This window comes from Sprattus sprattus (assembly GCF_963457725.1).
Source record: "Sprattus sprattus genome assembly, chromosome: 9".
NCBI classification, from domain to species: Eukaryota; Metazoa; Chordata; class Actinopteri; order Clupeiformes; family Clupeidae; genus Sprattus; species Sprattus sprattus.
Window position 1 is genome coordinate 24,493,185 of NC_137928.1, and position 26,524 is coordinate 24,519,708.

Below are 26,524 nucleotides of genomic sequence, written 5' to 3' on the forward strand. Positions count from 1 at the left end.
CACAAAAGAGCCACCGCAAGGCCACACAATGACAAGCACGCATATTCCAAATGCCAAATCTAACAAAGTGAAATGCAACCGGAAGATGAGGACCCTCGATTGTGGCAATGCCATTGTTGGGGTTTGAGAGAAAGGGTTGACAGACAAAGATTGAGAGGAGGAATAAGACGAGGTGGGGGCTTGGGGCTGGGGATTCCTCCAACTGGCAATCATTTCTTCTTGCCTTATTGTTCCCACTGGATGTTTACCAGATTATTCCTAATGGTGGAAACAATAGCTGGATAAAGTGGCCCAGATGCACACTGAAACACACAGGCACACACAAAGCCACCCGCTCATGCAAATGAACACTACAGCACAGGCACATCCATCCAAACATACCTAGAAACAGCCCTTTTCTCTCTCTGTATGCCCATAGAAACACACAGACACACACACACACACACACACAGACACACAGACACAGACACAGACACAGACACAGACACACACACACACACACACACACACACACACACACACACACACACACACACACACACACACACACACACACACACACACACACACACACAGTGCATCCTTGGACAGTGCACTCTTGGGGAATCTCTAGAACTGTCTCTATTAACTGGTTATCCAGAGAAGGCAGTGTGAGTTAAAAGCCTGAGGGTTCCAAACTTCAGTAACCCTCACCAACACAACTTACCAGCACAACACAGCCATGTTTAAACTCACACCATATCACTACAACACAGCCATGTTTAAACTCACATCACATCACTACAACACAGCCATGTTTCAACTCACATCACATCACTACAACACAGCCATGTTTCAACTCACATCACATCACTACAACACAGCCATGTTTCAACTCACATCACATTACTACAACACAGCCATGTTTCAACTCACATCACATCACTACAACACAGCCATGTTTAAACTCACACCACATCACTACAACACAGCCATGTTTAAACTCACATCACATCACTACAACACAGCCATGTTTCAACTCACATCACATCACTACAACACAGCCATGTTTCAACTCACATCACATCACTACAACACAGCCATGTTTCAACTCACATCACATTACTACAACACAGCCATGTTTCAACTCACATCACATCACTACAACACAGCCATGTTTCAACTCACATCACATCACTACAACACAGCCATGTTTCAACTCAAATGAAGACATGAACAGCAAGAAGATGGGATGTGCGTGTGGTGTTTTTGTGAGTGTGTTTGTTTCTACTAATTTCCCCAGTTAAGTTTTAAAACGCTCTCAACAGCATGCCCAAAGGTCAGCATAACAAGAGCACCACACTCCTAGTGTCAGTGCTAAGAGCATATGGGCAGCAGTGAGGCGTGCTGCAGGGGACCTTATGAGGGCCAGAGAGGAGGATGGCACCCCATTCCTCTCCTGACTGGGAGCTGTCCTCACACTGATACTGCAAGCGGATCCTGCTCTGTGTTAGTGTGTGTGTGTGTGTGTGTGTGTGTGTGTGTGTGTATGTGCGTGTGTGTGAGTGTCAGTAACACACACATATGCACATGATGCTTGGCAAGAGTGTATGTGTATATATGTAGCATGTTGGGGTTGGGATAGCAAAACATCCGGTACGCAAAACATCCGGTATGCCTCGGAGTGTGAGACTGTTGCTAGCCTCCCAGCATGCCGTGGGGCAGGACACTGCTGTTAGACCAGTTTGTTAATGTTCTGTTCCAACATAATACAGCTCATGTGTCTTTTTTGGCTTTTTATGACTATTTATCAATCCGTTTGTGTGCCGTGCTGAAGTCCTGTATTTGTTCCTGGTGTTAGTTTAAGGTTCTCTGTCCACCAACAATGTAATCACCATCATGAAGTATGCCCTGCCCTCCTGGTGTCCCATCGAGTGTCATTCCTGTTGTGCGTCAAAATAAAAGGCTGCTGCCAAGAGAAATCTACGCTGCTGTCTTCAGAATACTCAAATTTATATTTATATATATATACATATACTCTCAGTGTATGCATACACTCAGTTGTCAGCTTATTAGGAACACTTAGCTACGACTAATGCGGTCTAATACACCATTCCTGCAATAAATCTTAGCTTCACAACGAATTGATTTAACTGTGTTAATTTTGGCATCAGTAGTTTGTGGTGCTGTTGAATTGTACTGAGTTGTACTTACACGTGTTTCATTCGATACGGTTTAACACCCTAACAAACAACATCCTCCAAAATGATTGCACGGTCATATTGCTACCTCTTTTAAACTGTGTCAACATGAACTAAATTATATTACAACAACTTTGAAGGGGAACTTATTGCAGGACTGTTGAATTAGACTGCATTCGTTTTTGGTAGGTGTACCAAATAAACTGGCAAGTGAGTATATGTGTGTCTGTGTGTGAGTGTGTCTGAGCTTGTGTGTATTTGTGTGTCTGGAGTGGCAGCAGGGTTGTCTGACTGACTGTCACGCAGGAAAGGCTTTGTTGGTTTTGATTTGGTGTGGCTCTGTCTCTCTGTTTCATTTTCTATCTCATTCTCGCTCTCTAAAACACAAACACAGGCAAGTGTAATGCCTGAGTGCACATCCACGCACATCCACATTTTTTCCTCTTCCTCTCTCTCGCTCGCTCCTTCATGTATCCTTCCCTAATTTCTCTCTGCCTCCCCTTCCTCACCATCTCTCCAGGCTTCTCTCTCTCTCTCTCCCCCCCCTCCCCCCTCCCTCTCATCTCTGTCTTTGGAAAGTCCTCTGCTTTAGAGGGAAGCCAGATAAAGGGGGAGATGAGGAAGAGATAAAGCCAGCTCTCCTCCAGTCCTCCTATCGGTGCTGTTATCAGACCACACAGCCCGAGCTCTGCCTGCCTGCGGAACCCTTTCCCACTCGCAAACTAAATGTCTTGCCAGATGCCTATCGCTCACTTTACTGGGGGTAGGGGGGGGGTCTCAGGGCTATTTTAACCAATTAGCCGCAAAGGAGGGGGACTAAGTAAAAAAAAAATAGACAGATGTATAGATCTATAGATAGATAGATAGATAGATGTATGTGTATATATATATATATATATATATATATATATATATATATATATATATATTGATAGATAGATAGATAGATAGATAAACAGACAGTCAAGACAGGCAAATAGGTCGAGCTACAAAGAAGTGAACTGCCTAGGGGGCGTCCACAGAGTAGCCAATCATCTCAAGCGGTCCATGCTGCTTGGAATGCCATTGTGTGGCTCCCTGACCGAGCCATGGGCGAACCAGCCGCAGAGCCGCCGTGCTCCATGTGTACGATGGAAAATGTCGAGATAATTAAATGGGGAAGAATGGGGAAGCTTTGCAGATGGACTACGGGGCATTTGTAGGGCGAGGGCTGGCCTTCACATGGTGGTGGTGGTGGCGGGGGTGGGGTGAGGTGCATCCTTCAGGAAATCATGTAATAAATAACATCGCGGTGCACCGCAGGGGATGTCCAATATAAAGCATATAAGACATCTGGCTATGTCAGGGTTGTGAGGAGCACGCTGTAGTAATGGCAGTAATAGCTCAGGACAGAGCTACTGAGAGAAAGGAGACCAACAAGAAAACAGAGAGAGAGAGAGAGAGAGAGAGAGAGAGAGAGAGAGAAAGACATATGAAGAAATGGAAGACACCTACCTCTGTGTCTGTTGGTAGTCTTGTCAAACATAAGCATGGCGTCCTCTACCTACAAGAGCAAAAGACAGAGCAGACATTAGTTAAGGGCATTTTCATAGGAGCTTCATATTCAGTCTGGAGTACAGGTGATAAACAAAGGGCCCCTTCTTGGATCAGCACATAACACAGATTACCGCCCATATCTCACTCAAATACACCCTGATTATAGAAACTCTCCATGTCTCTCCAAGACTTTTAGAGACACATTATCTCAGAAGCATGTGCTGAACAGACAGTGCTTACATATGCAAGACCAGAGGGCAAAAGATGGAGAGATGGAATATGGAAAAGCTCACTGGGCTCATTTATCTTTAACTGAAATAAGCCATACACTATACATACACTTTTTCCAGTGAAATAGCATCTAAATCTGGGCGTCATGACCCTAACGAAGAAAAGACTCTTCTTAAAATTAAAACTGTGGGTAAGGGCTCATTAAAAGCTTTGTAGAATATATACAGTGAAATATAAACACATCAATCTGGACAAACATTGCCTAAATTAAAATGGGAACTTTTATAACAAAAAAACACACCCTGTCATCACTCAACTGAGCAAGTCTGCTTTGGGCATCAATACAAATGACGATACAAATGTATTTAAAACAGTGTGTCACACAGTCACACACGCGTTCACACACACAGGCACTTATAGGTCTTAGTGTCCCCGGTTAAGTAGCGAGAGTAATGACAAGGCTCTTATATCACAAGGTTAAGAACACACACCAACCCTGAACAAGACCGCCATCAACAGAATACCCAGTCTGCAAGGACACGGTAGGATTCAGTCAGGCATGGCAGGGTACATGATTTACACACAGATTCAGAACACAGACACACACACACACACATACTTACAAACACAACAATTTAGTGCCTCAGTGTAGCTTCCGGGGACCCCCATCCTCATACCACACACACACACACACACACACACACACACACACACACACAAAAAACACACCTGCCTCTGATGCCATGTCTTTCCCATTTCTCATTGGCCTGTCCTGGCTGTCATAAGCAGCCCCCTACAGCAGAGCCCTCTCTCTCTCTCTTTTTTTTTCTCTCTCTCTCTCTCTCTCTCTCACAAAAGCCCACATCAATCTCTCGGCAGTCTCCCCATCTCCTACAGCCATAATGATATTCATCTGCTTCAATCAAAAACAATAAGGAGCCATTTGACTGTCTCCCTGACGGATGCCATGGCCCATCTCCATCTCTTCACCACAGAGTCATGGGAACAAAGGTGTATAAATACTTATGTCAAGGCTTAAATACTGGGAAAGGTGTTTCCTTGTCTCTCAGGGAAACAGAAAATCATGTAACGAATAACTGGGCTCCTTTTGCAGGCACACTGTTATATTGTGGTGTGAAGCCAGACCTTAGGAACCAAGGTGCAGGTGCTCCAGGACACATCACTCCAGGGCATTCATTATGCCTCAAAGCACATAGTTTGCTTGAAAGAACTTCCATTCAAATACGTTTCAATTAAAAGTATCACGATAACTTCATTAGATTAAATGACCTTGCTCTGCAAGAACAACGCAAACATAAATGGCATTCGCACCCCATAGATCACCTGCATGCAGATGCATACAGACATTTTCAAGAAGAATACCAGCAAATGCATGTGGAGGGTAATTGAGCACTTGCCATTTAATCCTAAAGTTACAAATATGAATCTGGACTCTGAACTACGAATTCTGATATAAGGAATAATAGTGTTAATATTATTATTTTAAAACACAATATTCTTCTCTTTCTGACCATTAGTACAGATGTGCTTAGGATTTGGTAACTCTGTATGTGACCTGTGATTGGCATGAAGCTACTTCAACTGAAAACTGATGGTAGATGATAGAGGAGAAGGGTGTGAGAGAGGAGGAGAGAAATAAAGAGATAAACAGTAAAGAAATCGAGGGGGAAGAAAGGAGAAAAGGGTATGTGTGACAGATCTTTTGAGCCAGAAGTAGAGAGTGAAATAGAGAGGAGATGGAGAAAGAACAGAGACTCCGTGGGGGGGAGAATGGTGGCTGCTATGGCCTTTTCTGAGCCTGGACAAGCCCAGACCTAAGCTCCCCGCGGTAACTGTCGCTTGGTAACCAGGGCCTGAGCACATCTAGGGAGACTGCCTGCACTGTCCACAGAGGATAAAAAAGAGAGGGAGATGGAGAGGGGAGGCAGAGAAAGAAAAAGAGAGAGTCAGGGGGCAAGGCAAAGAGAGAGAAGTGAGTAAGTAAAAGAAAAACAGAGAATTAGAGAGAGAGGACTCAATACACATGAGGATAAAATAATGCTGCAAAATACCTGACCTCATGCCATAAAGTGAGGGATAAACAGTGAACTCATCTGAGTTCAACGTATTACCCTTTTTTATTATTGTTGTAAATATTCTCCTGTTTTATCTTGCATGCTTTGGAAAGACTGTAAAATGGGATGGTCACATCAATACATTTCATTGAACTTGAGAGAAAACTGAGATTGAAAGAAAGACCAAAGAGAGGCAGAAGGAGATGGACAGTTACGGGGAGATGAAGTCTTTGGCGGCGGCTCCGGAGGGGAGGGTGTGCGATTGGCTGATGGGCAGAGACAGCGGAGAGAGCGGCCTCATATGTATCTGTCGGCCCTCATAAGGAACACAGCGGGGCCAAAGGCGCCGGACAACCCCCGCTCCTCCTCTCCTCCCTCCCCTGCTGTCAACTGTCACATCTTCGCTTTTCCAGCACAGAGGAATATTACTGCTTCCCCCTGCAGCTAGCGACTCTAACTCTTGTCTCCTTCCTCACTCTCTCTCCTCCCTTCCCTCAGCCTGTACGACGGCTGCTCTGTGATGGCAGTGCTGAACTGTGACAGCGCACGGAGCACGATGGAGCGAGGAGCCTCTGTGCGGCACGCCGCTCGCCTACTGAAGATCTTTTCCCTCGACATTACAGAAGAGGCAGGCCGCCTCAGCGTTTGGCCTCACACAGACAGAGGTCCGCAGAGAACGAGTGTTAGATGCGCTATTGGAAGCCACCAGCGAGCCTCTCTCAAAGAGCACAGGCAGGGGTTCCAATGCGCCCCAGTCATTTTCCTCACTGCTGGGAATGCCCACTGTGATACAGTGGGTGACACATGCGAGAATGACACATAACCTCTTTTCATATAGGAAGCAGGGCTCTTTAACACATATGACCACAGCAATACAGACAAACACACATAACACACACACTCAGGACATTTGCCTTTTGTAGTCCCCATTTGTAGCTGGGGTACTGGGGGCACACATGGGGTCCGCACAAACATGGCTCTGACCCACCCAATAACAAGAGAGGGGGGACTGAGAGAAACAGAAGGGGGGGGGGGGGGGGTCCTCTGATCCTCTTCTATTGAGCACTCTTGTAAAAGAAAAAAGTAAGATCCGATGGATGATTATGGGATGTCTTGTTCAAATATAAGGGCGCCAGAAGCCCAGATAAAACCCTTCCATTGGGATGAAGATGGGGGAGTGCACAGGCTGACAAGAGGAAGGGGAAAGACTGATTCTACAAACACAGAGAAGAAGACAAAACAAAAACTTCGAATCGCTGAGTTTCTCAAAATCCAAATGAAGTGCTCCCACGCATCAGTGGGCTCGCTCGTCTGCCACGCATGTACAGAACTGAGCAGAAGGCCAGGAGGAGACTGGCAGGATGAGGATGCCAGCGGCGTTGCCTGCCATGCGGCTCTGACCTTTCCGTGTGTTAGCTCTTGCGCCGTGCCCAGTGCCCTGCTCCCCTGCGTACACACACGCCTCGGGCCCGCAGAAGGACAATCAATCTGAGGCGCCACTTCAGCCCACCATTTGCACAGGCACAGGCGCTTCCCCTCACAAACACCCGACACACACACACACACACACACACACACACACACACACAGCCTACGACTGCATCTGGATGTGCTGTTGAATTAATTCGCTCTTTGAAGCGAAGTGGCACTGAGAAAGAGCAGGAGCCCTCTGCTCAGGTAATGCAGTGACTCTGTCTCCACGCCTACTTGTTCGCTGGACTGGTCACGGAGGTCGCCACTAGAAAGCCTGATATTAAAACCCTTAGGCGGTCAGGGTGTTCCAGCTTTATATGGCATTACGTGTTAATCGACCAAACCAATGCCGTCTTTCACCTCTGCCATCCGGCCACCGCTGAGAAAGGCTGCTAAGATGCCACCATCCGGCCCGGCGCGATGACTAATGCTCTAATAATGCACAGTTTATGGCACACAGAGAAGCAAGCAAAGGCTCCAGCAGTGCCAACTCTGCAATAAAAAGTACATTTAAATGTAGTTTGTGAACCCCAAACCAGACTCAGGGCTCAGATTTACGTTTCCTATTAGCTCCACTGTGTGTAGCTCAACCCCACTGAAGTTCTTTGGAGCATTTTGCAGGAGAGGATTTTATGAGACGAGGTTTACAAGATCTGGTTCAGACATTCTGAGACATGACAAAGTCCACAAAAATAGAAAATGAGACAAAACTAAAAAAGTAACAAAAAGGAGGTGGGCTTTATACAAAACTGTCCACACTTATAAAAAGAAAAACTGAGCGACTGAAGCTCGGCATTAAGTTGACAAAACAGGAGTGAGATACATAAACACGTCTTCTGGTCAAGCTGAGAATGCGGCACAAGCAGACACGCAGCTTAATGCCAGATTCTGGCAGTCTCTCAATTAAATGAAGCTGAAAGCATTTGTTGCCTGACACATTCCCTGCCAATTTTGTTTCTCCTCCGACACTGGCGGTAAGTTAGTTGACAACGTTGTTTATTTAAGTTGAGAATGTAATTGGAACCTGCAAGCTCCCACACTTTTTTATTGACTGCAAAATGGATCACGGTGGGACAGAAGGGAATACAGGAAGGGAGATGCTGCCCGACACAGGTAAAATTGTGTTTACTCCAAGGAGAGACAGAGGGAGAAAAAGAGAGAAAAAGAGAGAGAGAAAGAGAGAGACAGAGAGAGGAAAAAGAGAGAGAGAGCGAGAGTGCTATGGAGAGATGGGAGTGAAAAAAAGAAGGCAATCCAACACTTGGTTAAATACGCTCACCCCTCCTGGGAAAGGAATCAAGCTCCTGTCATATTACGAGATGCTAAATTTTGCTTCCGAAAAAAAAAAAAAAAAAAAAAGTGAGAAAAAAAGGAAGTGATCTCCTCCTCAAGCCAAACAAACCCACACGCCTGTCATGCCAGGTCGGAAATATCAAAAACACAGTGCAAGGGAAAGGGAGATTTTTAATGAGCCCGAGTGAATTATTTATCACAGGACAAAGGCGCCAATATGCTGGCAAGCCGGGAGCACTCGGCTGGGAGTGGCGGCCTGTGTGCGGAATAGATTTAAGGGAGGGTGTAATGTACAGAGACAGCCGTTTAGACGAACAGCTATTTCATTATTTACATCGATACACATGTGGAGGGAACACAGGCGCTGGCTCCTCAGGCAGGAGACGCAGATGGGGGATCGGATAGGGGGTAGCTGTAACATGCTAGAGACATTAGATCCGCAAGGAATACCGACAAATGGCGGTCAAAGACTTACTCCAAATATCATCGAATCATTGTAAACGGCGCTGTACTTTTCTCAAATGAACGAAATACAACGGATGATGAATGTAGAAGATAGAAAGTTCAGAGAGAGACGGATGAAAGTTCAACTAACAATCGTACACGTTTTGCTTATGTTTTTATGATACAAGCTTACTCCTTCTGTTTTCCCTTCATGCTACGTGCATAGGAAGTAGGGAAACCGTGTCTGCGATCGATAACTCAATTAGATATGAGGGGCAGACAGAGGAAATCTGAGGGATTCATTGATTGTTGATTGTTTGCAATTGAGGGGGCAAACACAAAGGACACAGGCAACGATCAACAAACAGAAAGTGCCTGAATAGCAGAGGAAATTAATATTCAGAGATGGCCTCTCGTTTACAAGACTTGTTGGTTCACGGGCACTGTATTTGCATAACAGAATTGAAAATGACTGCCAGTGTCAGAGAATATGATCTATCTGTCCATCTCCCGTTCTCTCCCGCAGACAGAGACCCCCAAGCTGCTATTCTCTATCGTTTCTTCTCTCCCTTCGTGCTCCGTGAGGAGAGGGAGGGTGAGGTGGTGGTGGTGGCGGCGGCGGTGGTGGAGAAGAAGGGGTGCTGGCAGAATCAATGCCGGAGAGCACGGTTCTCTGCATCTCAAGGACAATGGATCAAGTTTCTGCTGCCTTCCTTTTGAGCAATTTAGCCCTAATCTGGCCGCTGCCGGAGTGGAAAGCCTGCGCGCTGCTCTCAGCGGCGTCTGGAACACACGCTTCATTCCCTTTTATCACCAGTGATTAAACAAGGAGCTCTGGGCCACACTTCTCCCGGCAGAAAACAATGCAATTAATGTACACAGGATCAAAACAACACCATAAAAAAAGACAGGAAGCCTTGGAAATAAATCTACTCCGAATACAAGTAGCTGAAGAGTATTTAAAATAATCTGCTGTATTCTCTAAACGTGCTCTCAAAAGACCAGACCACCTTCATTCGTGTCATACCTGTGGGGATTGCTACTGTTTGGGGACCGGATGCTAGGTCACGTCAATTGATGAATAATGATAAGCCATTGAAAGGTTCTGAGATGCAGTGACAGTTAGCACTATGACAACATTCTGTACATCTGAACGGCAGGGTGAAACATTCAACACGTCCACAAAGATTTGTTCATTTTGACACTCTTAGACGGGGCATATTTGCCTGCAAATGCAGGACATGTCATTTTGAAGATTGCTTCCTCCAAATAAATAAATACGTTTTTGAAAGTGGACAGAATACTTAGTGGCTGATGTCTTTTTTTTTCTCTGTCTCTCCAAGGATGTGGTTCATAACCCTGTTTTGCAGGGGCCAATAGCTGGTCATTTCTGCTATAACAACACAGCCAGAAATGTGATCGCTCCACTCATGCAGCAAATCTGTATTCACTGGCTCATAGCATCTTGGCCATCTACATGCAGCCCATGAAAAATCAACCCAGACTACAGAAAAGGGGGTGGAGAACTCAACTCAAAAATACGAAGGCACAGGAAAAACAAAAACAGAAATGAAATGAATGAAAACGGGCTCACTGCTGCTCTGAGGTCAGATTCCAGCCTGCCCTCTCCCAAATGAAACCATTTCGAGCAAACCATCACCAACGGGCCCAGACCAGTGGTTTTATAGGGTTCTGTGCCAGGGTTCTGTCTGTAAGGGTCTTGTCTGCCGATTATGATGCAAAGCATAATAGGGGATTAGTCCTCATTTTTTGACTTATCGACTCGTCATCACTTTGGGCTTGTCACTTAAACACAGCGAGATGTAAATGTATGCAAATCCGCACACTTAACTGACAGCCTCAAGATGAGAACCAGAAGAGATTAGGTACAGAAGATGGCTTCCGCAGTCAGCCTCGCGATAAGCTCATTATACACTTAAAAGGTTTAATTATCGGTGCCGTTTCATTTGAAGCGGTACATACAGGAGCTTGGAATCAAATCCTATGTAAGGCTGCCTATGCATGTGGATGTCTTTATGAGTGCTTGTGTGTGTGTGTGTGTGTGTGTGTGTGTGTGTGTGTGTGTGTGTGCGTGCAAGTGAGTCTATCAGTGTCTGTGTGTGTGTGTGTGTGTGTGTGTGTGTGTGTGTGTGTGTGTGTGTGTGTATTTTGAAACCTGTAAAATTACGAAAGACTAACAAATGCCACCGGCAGGCACTGGAAGGTTGAAAAACATCAGTCTCTTTTTTGTACGGTCAAAAACATCATACAAGCATATGAGCAAAGGTGTAATTAAAACCTAATTGCCATTATTGTTGTTGTTTTGACTGAAATGTCCAACAATATCACCATTTTACACTAATTCTCCATGGCATCATCATCCTCCCCATAACTAAATTTAGGTAGGTGACATACACAGCTGACAACTGTAGCTACAAAATGGGAAAAATATATAAAACTAATCCACAATTTTTGGCAAGGCAAGGCAAATGAATATACTGAGCACTTTCCCAATTTAGTATGTAAACTACCATGAGTAAGACAGAAGACCATGATATGAAATTTCAACAAATCCATATCATGCTTTACACAACATACCATATGTAACACACATGATAACAGACGTCACACAGAGATATAGGGGAAAGAATAGAAGGAATTTTAGCCCACAAGAATCTAACTCTGCAGTGACACTTTCCACAGTGAATTGGGAATAGACCAAATATCATAACTAGATCACAGGGTCCATTTGACATGGTCTCGTTCTCAAGAGCTCGGTAACTCAAGTTGATGCTGAAAATAAAAATGTATGAGTGCTCCCGAGAGGTCACATGCTGTGTTCACAAACAGAAACTGTCACTGGGGTCACCAACAGGTCACTAAGCAAAATGATATACAGACTGATAGTCAATTTACAGTCTTTACATACTGTGATGATATTACCAATAACAACTATACAATGAAGAAATTAACAAAGCAAAATAAATAAAGTCTATAAATAAATAAAATGTATTACTGTTGTCCTTGGCCTATGCCTTTGCATAGCCTATCTTGTCTTAACAGCCGAGTCAAGGCTAGGTTAGTCTTAATAACATTATATCAGATTTCAAAATAAGGCAACCTTTTAGCCTGTATATCTAAACATATGGGCTACTAAAAATATATATATTTTTTTACAGATTCTGTTTTATATTTTTTTTTATGTAGGCTGAGCCACACACACACTAGACTAGGTGGTGAAGACAACTCTTCATCTGATTTCCTCCTCCTCCTCCACCACCTCCTTCTCTCCAAGGACACCTGAGGGTCCTATCGCAGCACACTGCCAGGTGCATCCTGCTGGTGACTCTTATCACTACGCAGCACTTGGAAGGGGAAAGAGTAGGCCACTGTTGGGTGTCTGCCGTTTTATATAACCATGCCGTTATATATCCCCCCCCCCCCCCCACCATGCTGTTATACATATATATATATATACCCCGGCACCATGCCACACAAACTAAGATAGGAATGCACTATCATCAATGCATTCATCTCCTTTTTTTCTGTGAAATGCTTGCACTCTAAATGTCTGTTATTAGGCAAGATGTGTACTGTATAAGAATAGGAGAGAATAAAGCAAGAAGCATTTACAGGGGTTAAAGTGGCTGAATGTCTCTGCTAATCACATATCACTTCATTACACAATTCCTGCTAAATACTTTGGGGAGCATATGTACAAATAAACAAACGCTACTACAATTACTGATAATAGAAAGCACTTCAAAGAGCTTAGATGTATCACTATCTGGAAACAAGGCACCGGTTTGTCATAGCAACAGGTGGACAGGCCTCTCAAGCTTGATATAATAACCAGAGTGTGGGGACGGTGTCTGAGAAAATAGCTTCACGTGTGACGAGTCCTTGAGCAGGCACCTTGTCACCATATTCTCCATCTCTCACACCCACAAAAGTCCATTTCTTCTTTACGCGTGGGCACTTGTCTGTGCGTAGCTTCTCCACATTTATCAAGGGCAGCCTCCGCTAACAGGTAGTGATTGTGGCTCATTTTCCCTTCATTCACTCTCTTCTTCACTCACTCTCTCTTTCTTTCTCTCTCTCTCTCTTGTTCTCCCCTGTCCTGCCTGGCTCAACTGAATAGAGGGGATGGCAGCTGTAACGTGATCTAGCTGGGAAATGGACTTTCTGTTTTTTCCACCTTTTTATGAGCTGCTGCTTAGTTCTCCAGTCATGACATGAAAGAAAAGGGAAGCCAGAAACAGGAGAACCTTCCACGGATGAATAGGCTCCATTTTCACACTCACAAACATTCGTGGGTCTCTCGCTGATAGGACTTTCTCACACTTTGAGACCATTAAAAAGCGAGACTAAAAAGGCTCGAGTTGAGACACAGTTCACAGTTTCACAATATGATCTATGAAAACAAACACCCACAAACAAACACTGCGATAGGAATATTATGAATAGCGTGAAATTAAGAGTTAAAAAACAACACAGATAAGGGAACACTAGACACCAATACAGATATCTCGAGAGTCCATGAAGTGAAAGGAGAGACGAAACGCAAGATTAAACCCACTGTGAAGGAAGACTGAGCTAAACAGAGGAGAGCTTATCTTAAAAACGTTGGCAGGTCTGCATGCACAAATACACACCGAGTTATCGCTCAGTCCAAGACCATCTTATTTACCAAAGCAACTCCTCCAAAGGTTCACTTAGCGGTGGAGAAATAGCATAATAACTTCTACAGGGGGAAAAGGGAGACCTAAACCCACTGTTAGAATCCACAGACCTTATGACGTATGACAAATACTAAATAATTCAAATGAAAATACTTAAGCCTTCTTACACTAAGCGTAAAGTCTTCGTTCACACATAAATGACCACCGTTTCAAAGTGCAAAACACAAAACAGAGCAGAATCTGTCTTTCAAAGAGAAACATCTGGCCACTGACAGACTTCACATTCCCTCCTCAACCCATCAAAACAGTCTGTCCACATCGGAGCGCGGTGGCTGGCGGACGGGGCCTATCAGCACTGAAGTGTGTGTGTGTCTTTGTGCGTGCGTGAATGTGCGCATGTTTCTTCGTACATGCCTGCGTGTGTGTCTTCGTGCGTGCGTGTGTGTCTTTGTGCATGCGGGCGTGTGCGTGTGTGCGTGTGTGTGTGCCTGTCAGGGGGCCCTCACCCGACGGGAGTGTGGCACAGCGCTGACAATGGCTAAACAGCAGTGGAACATCTGAGGGAGACGCTCTCATTTTGTTCCTGCTAAATATTCATGAAGGTCCCCACCAGGGGCAGAGTGGAGACAGGGGCCATACATATTCTAGCGGGGGCCTTCTCTCATATCACAGGCACTGGGCGCATACCTTGGAGCGCTGCAGTCGTGACAAGCCAGCCAGCCAGCCAGCCATCCAGCCAGCTAGCCAGCCACGCAGGGAGGGAGGAACAGAAAGGAAGCCTTCTCCCAGCGTGTATTTGTGTATGTATGAGAGGATGGGCCTCTGTCTGTGACATGAAGGGAGGAGCGGAGGAGGAGGTGAGAAAAGAGAGAGAGTGTCTATAGTGGGTGTAGTATATCTGGATATGAGTAGGGCACTCTGGCTGTGTAACTCTAGAGTACAAAAGTGTGTATGATTGTGTGTGTGTGTGTGTGTGTGTTTGAGTGAGTGTGTGTGTGTGTGTGTGTGTGTGTGTGTGTGTGTATGTGTGTGTGTGTGTGTGTGTGTGTGTGTGTGTGTGTGTGTGTGTGTGTGTGTGTGTGAGTGTGTATGTGTGTGTGTGTGTGTGTGTGTGTGTGTGTGTGTGTGTGTGTGTGTGTGTGTGTGTGTGTGTGTGTGTGTGTGTGTGTGTGTGTGTGTGTGTTGTTAAACTGTGAGCCGGAGGCAGGGGGGAGCAGCTGATGTTGGTGGCTGCTGATGATTGCACTCAGCTTGAGACCACCAACGCCAACTATGTTATGATTCCATCTGGAGGGCGTTTTCATTCCTTTTCTTTTTCTTTCTTTCTCTCTCTCCCTTTTGGATAGGGACTTTGGAAACAGTAGGAAAGAGCCCTGATGACACTGAACAAACACAAACACACACACACACACACACACACACACACACACACACACATACACACACTTTGTCGTACTGACCACAAGGCTCTGGTGATTAATTCCATCCCTGGCCTTTCAGCCTAGTCGCTTGAGTGTGGCGCTTCTCAAAGCCATGTTATATTTATAGCCCTTGGACACACCAGTGCCAACGTCCCTCCATGGCGCTACTTGAGCTGCCTCAGTTACTCCTCCCACCAAAATATATTATGCCTGTGAGCCACTTCCCAATAAAAGATGTCCCTGTTATGCTAGTGAAAGAGTGCATGAATGGATGGATAGATGGCTGGCTGGCTGGCTGGCTGGCTGGATGGGTGAACATGGGGACACTGCTCTCGAGCTGAAACAGCAGGGACGGGGAGGCCTGGAGGGATCCGTACAGGTTCTGCAAGGCTGGCTGACAGTTTCAGCTCTGAACAGCATTAAGGACTCTTCCATTCCTTCCCCAGTGGCATTCATTCCTGAGCACTGGCATATCCCTGCTCTTTCACCCTCACAGGCCACAGAGGATCATTTCTCCTCTTATTCCTCCCCAAAAATGGAGGTGGAACAGGTAGGAATGGTACCAGGGGATTCCTAGAGGGATTGGAATCCTTGTTTTGAGGACTGAATGGACATTCCAGTGGGATCACTTGCATGAGTCACTGGCCCAGTGTCCTAGTAATTAAGTGATAATAATGCAGATCAGATGGAAATTCCGAACTAGATGTGGTGAGCTACAATACATAGATACAACAATTTAGTCCTGTTCCATGTTAAGGGTGAATACCCATCTGCTGGTCTCACCTGCTCAGGCAGGCTGAGATGGGCTGTGGGGTGACTAGCGCTGCGGTAGCTAAGAGGCTGCTGGTCCTACCAGCTGAGAGGGCGGCTTAAACTACCGTCTCCTCCTCCTCCTCCTCCTCCTCCTCCTCTCTCTCTTCACTAGGATCTATGGTTAACTGCTCAGATGGAGGTACCAGGAGTTAGTGAAACCCAAAGTTGTTGTGGGAGAGAGTAATTTTCTTTTTAATGAAAAAAGCAGTACAAATGTTTCAGTGGTCCTCTTCGGCCGAGCGCTGCGATATGATGGCGTATCACAGCAGCAAAGGGCTCCTTCCTCCTCCTGCCTCGGGCTCTCATTCTACGCTGAACTAATACACCTCATTTTAGGACGGAGAAAAGATCATCAGGCGCTTAGCAACCAAAAGAAGAAGAAAAAACTACACCAAATAAACTAAATATACAAACACAACGAAAAAACTAACATTTCAATATTTGGAAAATATTAAACCTGTCATATGCAGAGGAATCTGAGTGATGGAAGAGATTCAATGAATATTGCCTCGTGAGCAGGGCTATGAGGACCAAAGCAACCTTGATACCTGGATTTTTCAATAAACAAAGTGTCCATCTCCCCAAAATGGTGACAGGTCTTGATATGCATCTTATTACTGTCGGGTTGCGATGGAGGATATAGATAAAAGTACATTAGGGAGCTTATATCAAAGAGAGCGTCTTTCAATTACAGCTACCGCCAGCCCCCTACCCCCCAAAGTTACTTATTTAGATTAGGGCGTTTAAGGGTTTTTAATGGCAGATTTGATGATATGACATTCAGCCTCAAAAAGATGAAACAGAAATAAAAAGCCAGCGCAATCTCTCGCGCCCCCCCCTTGATGCAAAATGCTGTCATCTGTTGCCATTTTGATAGCTCTGCCTATTCTATTCCTCTCTTGCTCTTTTACTCTCTCTTGTCAATAAAGAGAAATACAGTGACACCATTTGAATAGTTCCCCCCTATTTATTAAAGCCTGGATTAACATGACAAGGAGATTCGTCTGGGGGATCTTTAGCCCTGCTTGGGGAATGGCTGTGCGACGCACTAACAGACTACAGTAATAAACTTGAGCAATGCCGGCTTCTACGTCCAAAGGCAGAACAAAAGCACTTTATTCCAGACGTGAATACAAAAGGTGGACTTGTTACATCGAAGGAGGGCAGTGGCCAAGGGAGATGTGGGGAGAGAGGGGAGGGGCAGAGAGAAGTGTTACCCAAGATATAGAGAAGTGTTACCCAAGACAGTGGCCAATAACAATGGACTCACTGACAAGGGAAAGATGAGACATTTCATTTCATTGGAACTTTTAGATTCCCCCCCCCCCCCCGCCCATTCTCCCCGTTCTCTCTCTCTCTCTCTCGCTCTCTCTTTCTTTCTGTTGTTCCCCAGTGGAGTATTTGCTTTATATGCATAAAACAATACTTGTATTACCAAGCCTGGTTTGATTTCCTTTCATGGGTATTCGTGGCAAAGTTTGCAGATCTAATGCTGTATATTTTATATGACAGACACGTTTTTCATGTGGACAAATAAAACTAAACGGATTTTGTGAGATCTTTCCAGGCTGGATGACTGACAAGCCTGAGAAAGAAGTGATGTGCCCATTTCAGCCCAGTTGGCTCCTGTACTCTATAGTCCACACATGTGGCCATGGGGTGAGAGGAAGACTTCAAAGCAGCAACAGCCATCAGAAGTGGCCCCAGAATGCCAGGCTGCGTCCCCATCCTTTGGGCTTGAGCAGCTGGGTCCCCCTCCCCATGAGGTTAAAGGCTGGATAAGTGTTCTCCACGGTGCCTTTGGTACCACTGAACTCGGCTGTCAGGAAGAAAAACCTGTCTGCAGTAAGTGGAAGCAAAGCCCTCTGGGGAAGAAGCTTGGAGTCTCAAAGATTTCCACTCCTACCTGTGTTTCAGGTCAGTGTTTGCTGAACCCTCCTCTCTGTCAGACACAAATAATTTAAACAAAAGCAGAAATGAGGCAAGCTGAGCTCCCCCTTGTTGCCGTCCTCGACCCCAAACTTCATACACATGGATGAGGAGGAGGCTCAGCTTCCTGCAGGAATCACCCTCAGGCCCTGCCAACACTGAGTTCAAACCCCTCCACGGGTCAGGCATCTCTCCAGGGGACACAGGATGGAAACTGTGTGTGTGTGTGTGGTGGAAAAGCTGAGGTGTGTCAAAGTGCTTTAAACTAACCCATAACAGTCGCTAAACAGAGACAACCATCTTGACAAAAAGGCAGAGGAAGAAAAAAGGAGGACTCTGGAAGACCTGGAGAAAAATAAGTACTGAACTGAAAGGCTCATGAGTATGTGCAGCATAAGTGTGTGCATGTGTGACAGTGAGCGTGTGTGTGTGTGTGTGTGTGTGTGTGTGCATATGTATGTGTGTGTGTGTGTGTGTGAGAGTCTGTGTGTGTGTGTGTGTGTGTGTGCATATGTATGTGTGTGTGAGAGAGTCTGTGTGTGTGTGTGTGTGTGTGTGTGTGTGTGTGTGTGTGTGTGTGTGTGTGTGAGAGAGAGAGTGTGTGTGTGTAACGTAGTCAGGTCTCCACCAGAAGAAGTTCCTCTCTCATTACTGCATACTCTTGGTCAAGTATGTGCCGTGGCTGAGAGGCCAGCTCTGGAGCGGTTAGCCTGTGAGCCTGCTCCATTAGGCTCCATGATGAGGCGATTTAAAATGGCTGCCAGAGACAGCGGACAGGGGGGTGCAGGAGGGAGCTGAGGTGATGTAACAACGTGACAGAGTTAACAGAATGTGACCATTGAGAGGACGAGTGTGTAATCAGTGAGGTATGGGGATTGGAGTGTGTGTGATCTTCATGTGCCGCTGCAGCCAGCTGTGTCCTCTGACCAAGGTGAGGCCATAGCCAGGGGGGGTGGGGGTGGTGAATATGGTAATTCTCTCTTTCCTTCCCAAGCAGAGAGGTGCAGTGACTCAGCTCCTCAAACATTCACTCTCTCTCCCACTTGTGTCTTCTGCAGTTATTTGCAGGATGAAGAGTTTATGAGTCACTCTGTGTTCAGTGTGTGTGTGAGTGTGAGCGTGTGTGTGTGTGTGTGTGTGTGTGTGTGTGTGTGTGTGTGTGTGTGTGTGTGTGCAGCGTATTGTATGCCATTTAAACATAAGTAGACAGGCAGTGGCATCCCTAGAAAGTAGATGCCAAGTCTCTCTCACTTGCTTGCTTACTCACTCTCTCTCTCACACACACACATAATAGGCTGCTGGATATAGGCTGCTGGATTCAGCCTGTCAAGCCAATGTCAGGGAAAGATGGATTCCCAGACAAACACACACACACACACACACACACACACACACACACACACACACACACACACACACACAGCAGTACACCCCTCCATTTAGCTTCACCCCTTCTCTGTGTAGGAACCCTTCTCAACAGCTGGTGTGAGCTCCGGGGAAACAAATAAAAGAGGCACTAGGAGAGTGGAGTGCCATAAGGATGGGAATGGGAGAGCTCAGCTCACAGGACAAGTAGATGGGAAGACAAGAGAGGGGAGATGGAGGGACAAGAGAGAGAGAGAGAGAAAGCTATAAAGAACAGGACGCAGCATATGAAGAAGTGTGGCAAATGGACATGGAAGGCAGAACAAGAAAGGTAGAGAGGAAAGAAAAGCCAAGAAAGAGGAAAAGAAAGAGCAGTTCATTAAAGCAGACTCTGCCTCCACATCCTGCATCTGTGTCCCAGGAAGACTGGGCCTGAGTGCCCCAATGAAAGGGCTGCCAAAGCTGAGGTCACCAGCAAACATATACCTGACACTCTCAAAGAGAGAGAGGGAGAGAGAGAGAGAGAGAGAGAGAGAGAGAGAGAGGGAGAGAGAGGGAGAGAGGGAGAGAAAGAGGGAGAGAGAGAGAGGGAGAGAGAGGGGGAAAGAGAGAGAGAGGGAGAGGGAGGAAGAGAGGGAGAGAGAGAGGGGGAGAGAGAGAGAGAGGGAGAGGGAGAGGGAGGAAGAGAGGGAGAGAGAGGGGGGGGAGAGAGAGAGGGGGGAGACCAGTGCAGAGGTAGGGGAGGGCAGAGTAAGACTAAAAAGAGAGGAAGACTAGAGCGTAAGCTGGAAGACGGAGAGAAATAGTAAGAGAGAAACATGGAGCGAGAGAGGGAGGGGTGGAAGGCAGAGGTCAGTGGTGAGTGAGGCGGGGGGGGGGGGCGGGTGGGTAGGGGGGGCACGATGGAGGGAAGCGCGAACCTCAGCTGCTCTTGTGGGCTTTCCATTATGCTCCCTGAAATGGATTGAGCCGGCGGAGAGGAGGGGGCTGCTTTTCAGCAGCCAGCCGTGCCTGAACCAGAAAGCACACAGAATGAAGGAATGCATCAAAAATGGGAGTCTTGTCTTTCGCCCTGTGTGCAGATTGCATTGTTCGTATTATGAAAGACTCGGTGAGGGACACACACAAAAAAGAAAGAAAGAAAGAAAAAGTTGCACAGGGGCAGAGATAGTTTCTTAAAAAAAAAAGGTAAAAGAGAACCGTCACATGGGTGGCTTTGTTCAGTCCCAAAAAGTGCTAATTCGCCTACGCTCCCATCAAAGCCTGCACCAAAAAAAAAGCATTTCACTTACAATAAAGCACCAAGTCAGTCCGCAGAAGCAGGACATTTCTTATTGATGTATTTTGTGAGGTGGGGGGGGTGGGGGGGGGGGGGGGGGGGGGGGGGGGGGTCTTCTCGCGTCTTCTCATTAGATGGTCTTTTTTCCCCCTTATCTGCCGTTTTCTTCCTCATACTTTCATTCTCCTTCCAACCCTCATTGCTTTAAGCAGCCCAAATCAATTACTGCCTTTTCTGAAGTGCATTATTCATAAATGGCCTCATGCATATGCATTCTTTTTTGAACTTCATGAATATCTGTTTCACTTCGTCCTACATTTGCTCTATAGTCTGACTATACAAAGCTAACACTAATGAACAAATTGCAGTGACTACGGCGTGTAGACACAGAAACAGGGATCTGTTAATTACGGGGGACGAAAGAGAGAGAGAGAACACATGAGGCATATTTGGGGGAGGATGACGGAGCATGTCTTGTCCTGTAATTAATCTGGGGAAATAGCAGCACTGTGGCACTCCGGTTTCAAACTACAGTCGGGAGCTGAGGACTATCACAGGCATACAGAGAAGCAGGCTGGAGAGGATCTGCCAAACAACTTCACTCTAACTAGAACTCTTAACAGTGGACTTCAGTAAGGGGGGCAGGGTGAACTCTCAAACAGGCATATACCAAGAAACGGTCAAACATGAAGCCTTGTATATGTGAGGTCCATTTATATACGGTGTACATGCATCATTTCATTTATGATTATACTAGTAATGAAAACCTCCTTATCATTTGCTACAACCATTACTCTGAAGCCTGGCTCTAAAAGTACTTATTTCAATAGTACGATACTATACTATTACTATATAAATTCATGTCTATGATGTGGCTATGCTCACTGGATCTCCACTGTCATTCGGAGCCGGACTCTACTGGACATGTTTAATAGGGCAGACTGAGAGCCGACTCTGCTGGTGAGGTGCTGCAGGGGTAAAATGTTCTGCTTATGTCATTAGTGCAGTACTGCGACCCCCTGTGAAACGTGTGAGAGAGAGGACTGCTGCTGCCCCCCCCCCCCCCCCCCTCCCCCCCCTCCCTGGAGGTGTGTGATAAGAGCAGTGGCTCGTCACACAGAGCAATAATGAGACAGCCTCACACACTGAAACACCTGCTGACCTGAAACACACACTCTCTCTCTCTCTCTCTCTCACACACACACACACACACACACACACAGACACAAACATAAGCAACATTCACACTTTGTGGATTCTCAGCTTTTCTTTCTTTTTCTTCTGTCTCTCTCTCTCTCTCTCTCTCTCTCTCTCTCTCTCTCTCTCTCTCTCTCTCTCCCTCCTTCCCTCCCTCCCTCCCTCCCTCTCTCTTTCCTATGCAGACGGGCTCCACACTGATAAAGAGCAGCAGGTGGGGGGCCACAGTCTCCATGCCGTGACCTCAGTACCCAAATTGCACTCCCCTACTTCCCCAAAAGCACAGCACGTGGCCAGTCTGCCATTCTTTTCCAATTCAGAGCAATTCGCTCTCAAACTGCGAGAGGAAAAAAAGAGAGATGGGCAACTGCACCTTATAGCTCCTGGCCACAATAAAAGATATTGGCCCCATATCGCGTACGCTCCGCTCATAAGCATAAACATATCTAGTAATTAAGCATCACACAGCCCGAGAGGGATCACTTAGGAGGGCTGATTTACTGCTGCAGGAGGGGTCATTTACTGGAACCTCTGCAGGGGTCTGTCAGAGGGAGGGAGAGAGAGAGAGAGAGAGAGAGAGAGGGAGAGAGAGAGAGGGAGAGACTGAGAGAGAGGGAGAGAAAGAACTGGGCCTGGTTTCCCAAAGTCTTTGCAACGCTACGTCATTCGTAAATTCTTAAGCTATACCTTGACGTTTCAAGATTTTTTTTTCTTTAAAAGACAATAGCTAATATACCTCCTTTAGGAGAAATTGTGTTGGTGTCTGGACGTATTCAACTGACTGCGATGTAAGACCCAGATATGCGTTCCATTACATTCATTAAATAGGAAAAAAAATCCATATGAATGAATTAGCCGTTCATTTTGAATCCCTTGCCTATACAAATCTATGACTATCATCTAGCTTACAGCTACTTGTATGGTATAACTTGTTGAAGATCCTTCTAACAATGATCACCTGCGCTCCAATCTGAGCCATGCCCAGCAATCTGAGCCATGCCCACCATACTCATAATCAATGCTCAACCATACATAAATGACAAAAACACATGTCAGAACTATGGATTGCGTCTCTGAAGGTAAGTGTAGGAAGGATTTCTCTGAATAGACCATTTTGGAAACATTTGTGTGTGTGTGTATGTGTGTTAGTGTGTGTGTGTGTGTGTGTGTGTGTGTGTGTGTGTGTGTGTGTGTGTGTGTGTGTCTCCCAGACGAGAGGGAGCAAGATGAAGAGAGAGACTGAGAGAGCAACACTGAAATGGCCGCTGAGCTGATATAGAAGTGAATGTATATGGTACATGTGGAAACAGGACAGCTTGTCAGTCCCTCATGCTCCTCCATAATCTCTCCTTCTTCTCTCATCGCCTGGCTCTGCCACCACCAACAGTAGCTGATGTGTGTTTGCATTAGAGGATTAGGCCTCATGACAGACGCTAAAGGCTACAGTAAACCCACAAACATGTGTATTATGTATTCACCTGATTTCTCTATGCTGCTCTACCTCTCTCCCTCCCACCCACCCCACTACCTTTCTGATGGGGTTAGGGGTTCAGTCTCATGCCACTGCATGCATACACACACACACACACACACACACACACACACAGAAAGAGAGAAAAAGAGAGAGAGCGAGACAGAGAAAGGGGGAAGATAATACACACACGAATATACACGCATATAAAAACACACGACATACATCCGTACAACTGCATACACAGCACACACACAGCACACACACACACACACACACACACACACACACACACACACACACACACACACACACACACACACACACACACACACACACAAAGGTGCACGTGTGCACAGTGCTCTTCTCTCTGGGCCGAGCGTGATAAGCAGGTAATTCATCATTGTGCTGAAGGCTACACTCGGCAGCTTATCAGGTCTTCACAAGGATCCGCCCTCCCCACACAAGGTCTCTGTTTGGAAAGTGACCCACCGCCCCCCCCCCCCCCCCCCCGCTCCAAATTACCATCACAACATTAGAATTACCCAAGCAAATGACAAGAAGCCCAATTCATATATTTTTCTCCCACCACCCAATCACCACACCACCACCTCTCTCTCTCCTTCCCTCTCTTTCTCTATCTCCCTCCCTCCCTCCCTCTCTCGTTCTCTCTCCAGCTTTCTCCCTCAATCTATGTTTCTATTATTGTTGGGAAATAATGGTTAACTAAAGCTGTCATGGAGGAAGGTGGGCTTGATGAATGCAGATGAGGAGAACAATGCCTTAAAGAGAGGGGAAGCTGATTTGCGCTGGAGAAAAAGTGATCCGCCATATTTGTAATATATATTTTCGGTCCCTTTTGTTTTGTTTTTTTTCTTGTCTTTTTCTTAAAAGCTAGATAGTGGTGTGCGCTTCTGCCATTACACAGTGGCGGTGACATCAAATTTAATTCAGCTGAGCAGAAATTGTGTGTTTTACCCGTGCATTCATAAGAGCAGCGCAGCGCTGTGAGTGTGTAATCGAGTAAAAAATAAATAAGAGATCATCATGTGGAGACGGGCACATTTCGAGGCAGGAGAGAGAGAAAGAGAAAAAGAGGGAGAGGGAAAGAGAGAGACAAAGGGGGAGCATCAGACAATAACATCATTTTTTTTCCTCTTTTGTCTTTTTGTCAGTGCAAAAGAGCCATAAAGGAAAATTGCCTCGTCCAAAGAAATGTGAAATGTTTAACACATGTCTGGCAGACTTTGCTCTCTTAGCCATCGCAAGAAATCTAAAGTTGCAAAGATGAGAGGATGAAGCCTGGTGGTTAGAGGCACATTAGGACTCAAGATAAGAGCCCAGGAGGAGATGATGAAATCTCCCTCTCACCAGTTCTCTTTTCCCTCCTCTCTTTTCTCTCTCTCTCTCTCTCTCTCTCTCTCTCTCTCTCTCTCTCTCTCTCTCTCTCTCTCTCTGTCCATCCATCTCCTTTAGCTTTAACACACTTGTTCTTCTCCACTCTCTCTCTCTCTCTCTCTCTCTCTCTCTTGTGTCTTATTGCTCATCCCCTCCCACGTGTCACATCTCGACTCCTCTGCACTCTACCTACCCAAAGTTTCTCCCTCATTCAAATTCAAAATTACTTTCTTAGCATGACTCTCTCTCTCTCTCTTTATCTCTCCCCCCCCCCCCTCTTTCTCTCGTGGGTGAGGTGGGCTATGTTTGCTCTGTGGGAGGGAGGTAAGGGTGGCTGGTAAGGGCATCCCACGGCATCACCCAGTGGGGCGCCAGACACACACACACAGGGTGCCCTGCCACTCACTCAGAGCATAGAAATACATGCATGCACACACACACAGACACACACAGACACACAGACACACAGAGACACACACACACACACACACACAGACACACACACAGACACACACACACACACACACACACACACACACACACACACACACACACACACACACACACACACACACACACACACACACACACACACACACACACACACACACACACAGAGTGTCATACTACCCATTTCCTCAGAGCATAAAAATACATGCACACAGGGTGCCCTGCCACTCACGCGCCCATTCAGAACATATCAGACGGAATCATGTGCTCAGTCAGTCACATATCACACACATACCCCATACACACACATATCACACACATACCCCATACACACACATATTACACACATACCCCATACACACACATATAACACAGATACCCCACACACACACATATTACACACAAACCCCACACACACACATATTACATACACACACACATATTACACACATACCCCATACACACACATATTAAACACATACCCCACACACACACTTATTACTCACATACTCCATACACTCACATATTACTCATATACTCCATACACACACATATAACACATGCATCTAAGAGAGGCCCTTTTGAAGCCTTGGAGACTTTAGTGAGGAACTCAACGCTAAGCTCATGAGCAGCACGGCTCTTGATTGCATGCCTCTTCAGGCCACTGTCATGTTGCCGTTCTTGTTTTGTAATTGGATATGCCCCGTCACAAGAGCGCCTCCACCCTCGGATTCATCATCAGTCCACTTAGGCGAGGGAGACAAGCTTCATTGCAGCATCCGGTCCTTAAACAGTTCACTTGTTTGCCAGCGCCCTGCAAGCCTCATTACAGCACCCGCTCCTAAAACGCTCCGCTCACACCCCCACCCACCCACCCACCCCAGCCCCCCGCACCCCCAGCGCGCCTGCCTTCAATTCCTCTCAAGTTCCCTCTCCCTCCGAGGCATTTGCTACATTAATTAACGAGCCCTGCTAGCAGGGTGAACGCTAACCGCTTTGCATGTGCTGCTGCAATCAGAGGCGGGGCAGTTAGGGAAGGAGACGGGGCTGTTAGAGAAGGAGACAGGGCTGTTAGAGACGGGGCAGTTAGAGACGGGGCAGTTAGAGAAGGAGACGGGGCTGTTAGAGAAGGAGACGGGGCAGTTAGAGAAGGAGACAGGGCTGTTAGAGAAGGAGACAGGGCTGTTAGAGAAGGAGACGGGGCAGTTAGAGAAGGAGACAGGGCTGTTAGAGAAGGAGACGGGGCAGTTAGAGAAGGAGACGGGGCAGTTAGAGAATGGGGCAGTT

At 46.3% G+C, this 26,524-nt stretch overlaps 1 protein-coding gene across 8 annotated transcripts in view; it reads right to left on the reverse strand.

Moving 5' to 3' along the window:
• The window catches only part of msi2b (musashi RNA-binding protein 2b), a 227,191-nt gene that overhangs the window by 107,347 nt on the left and 93,320 nt on the right, over positions 1-26,524 (reverse strand). For all 8 annotated transcript variants that reach the window (XM_080844891.1, XM_080844889.1, XM_080844890.1 and 5 more), the window contains exon 7: positions 3,675-3,723. In XM_080844891.1, the coding sequence (XP_080701017.1) occupies positions 3,675-3,723 (49 nt within the window). The remainder of the gene's footprint in view (positions 1-3,674; positions 3,724-26,524) is intronic.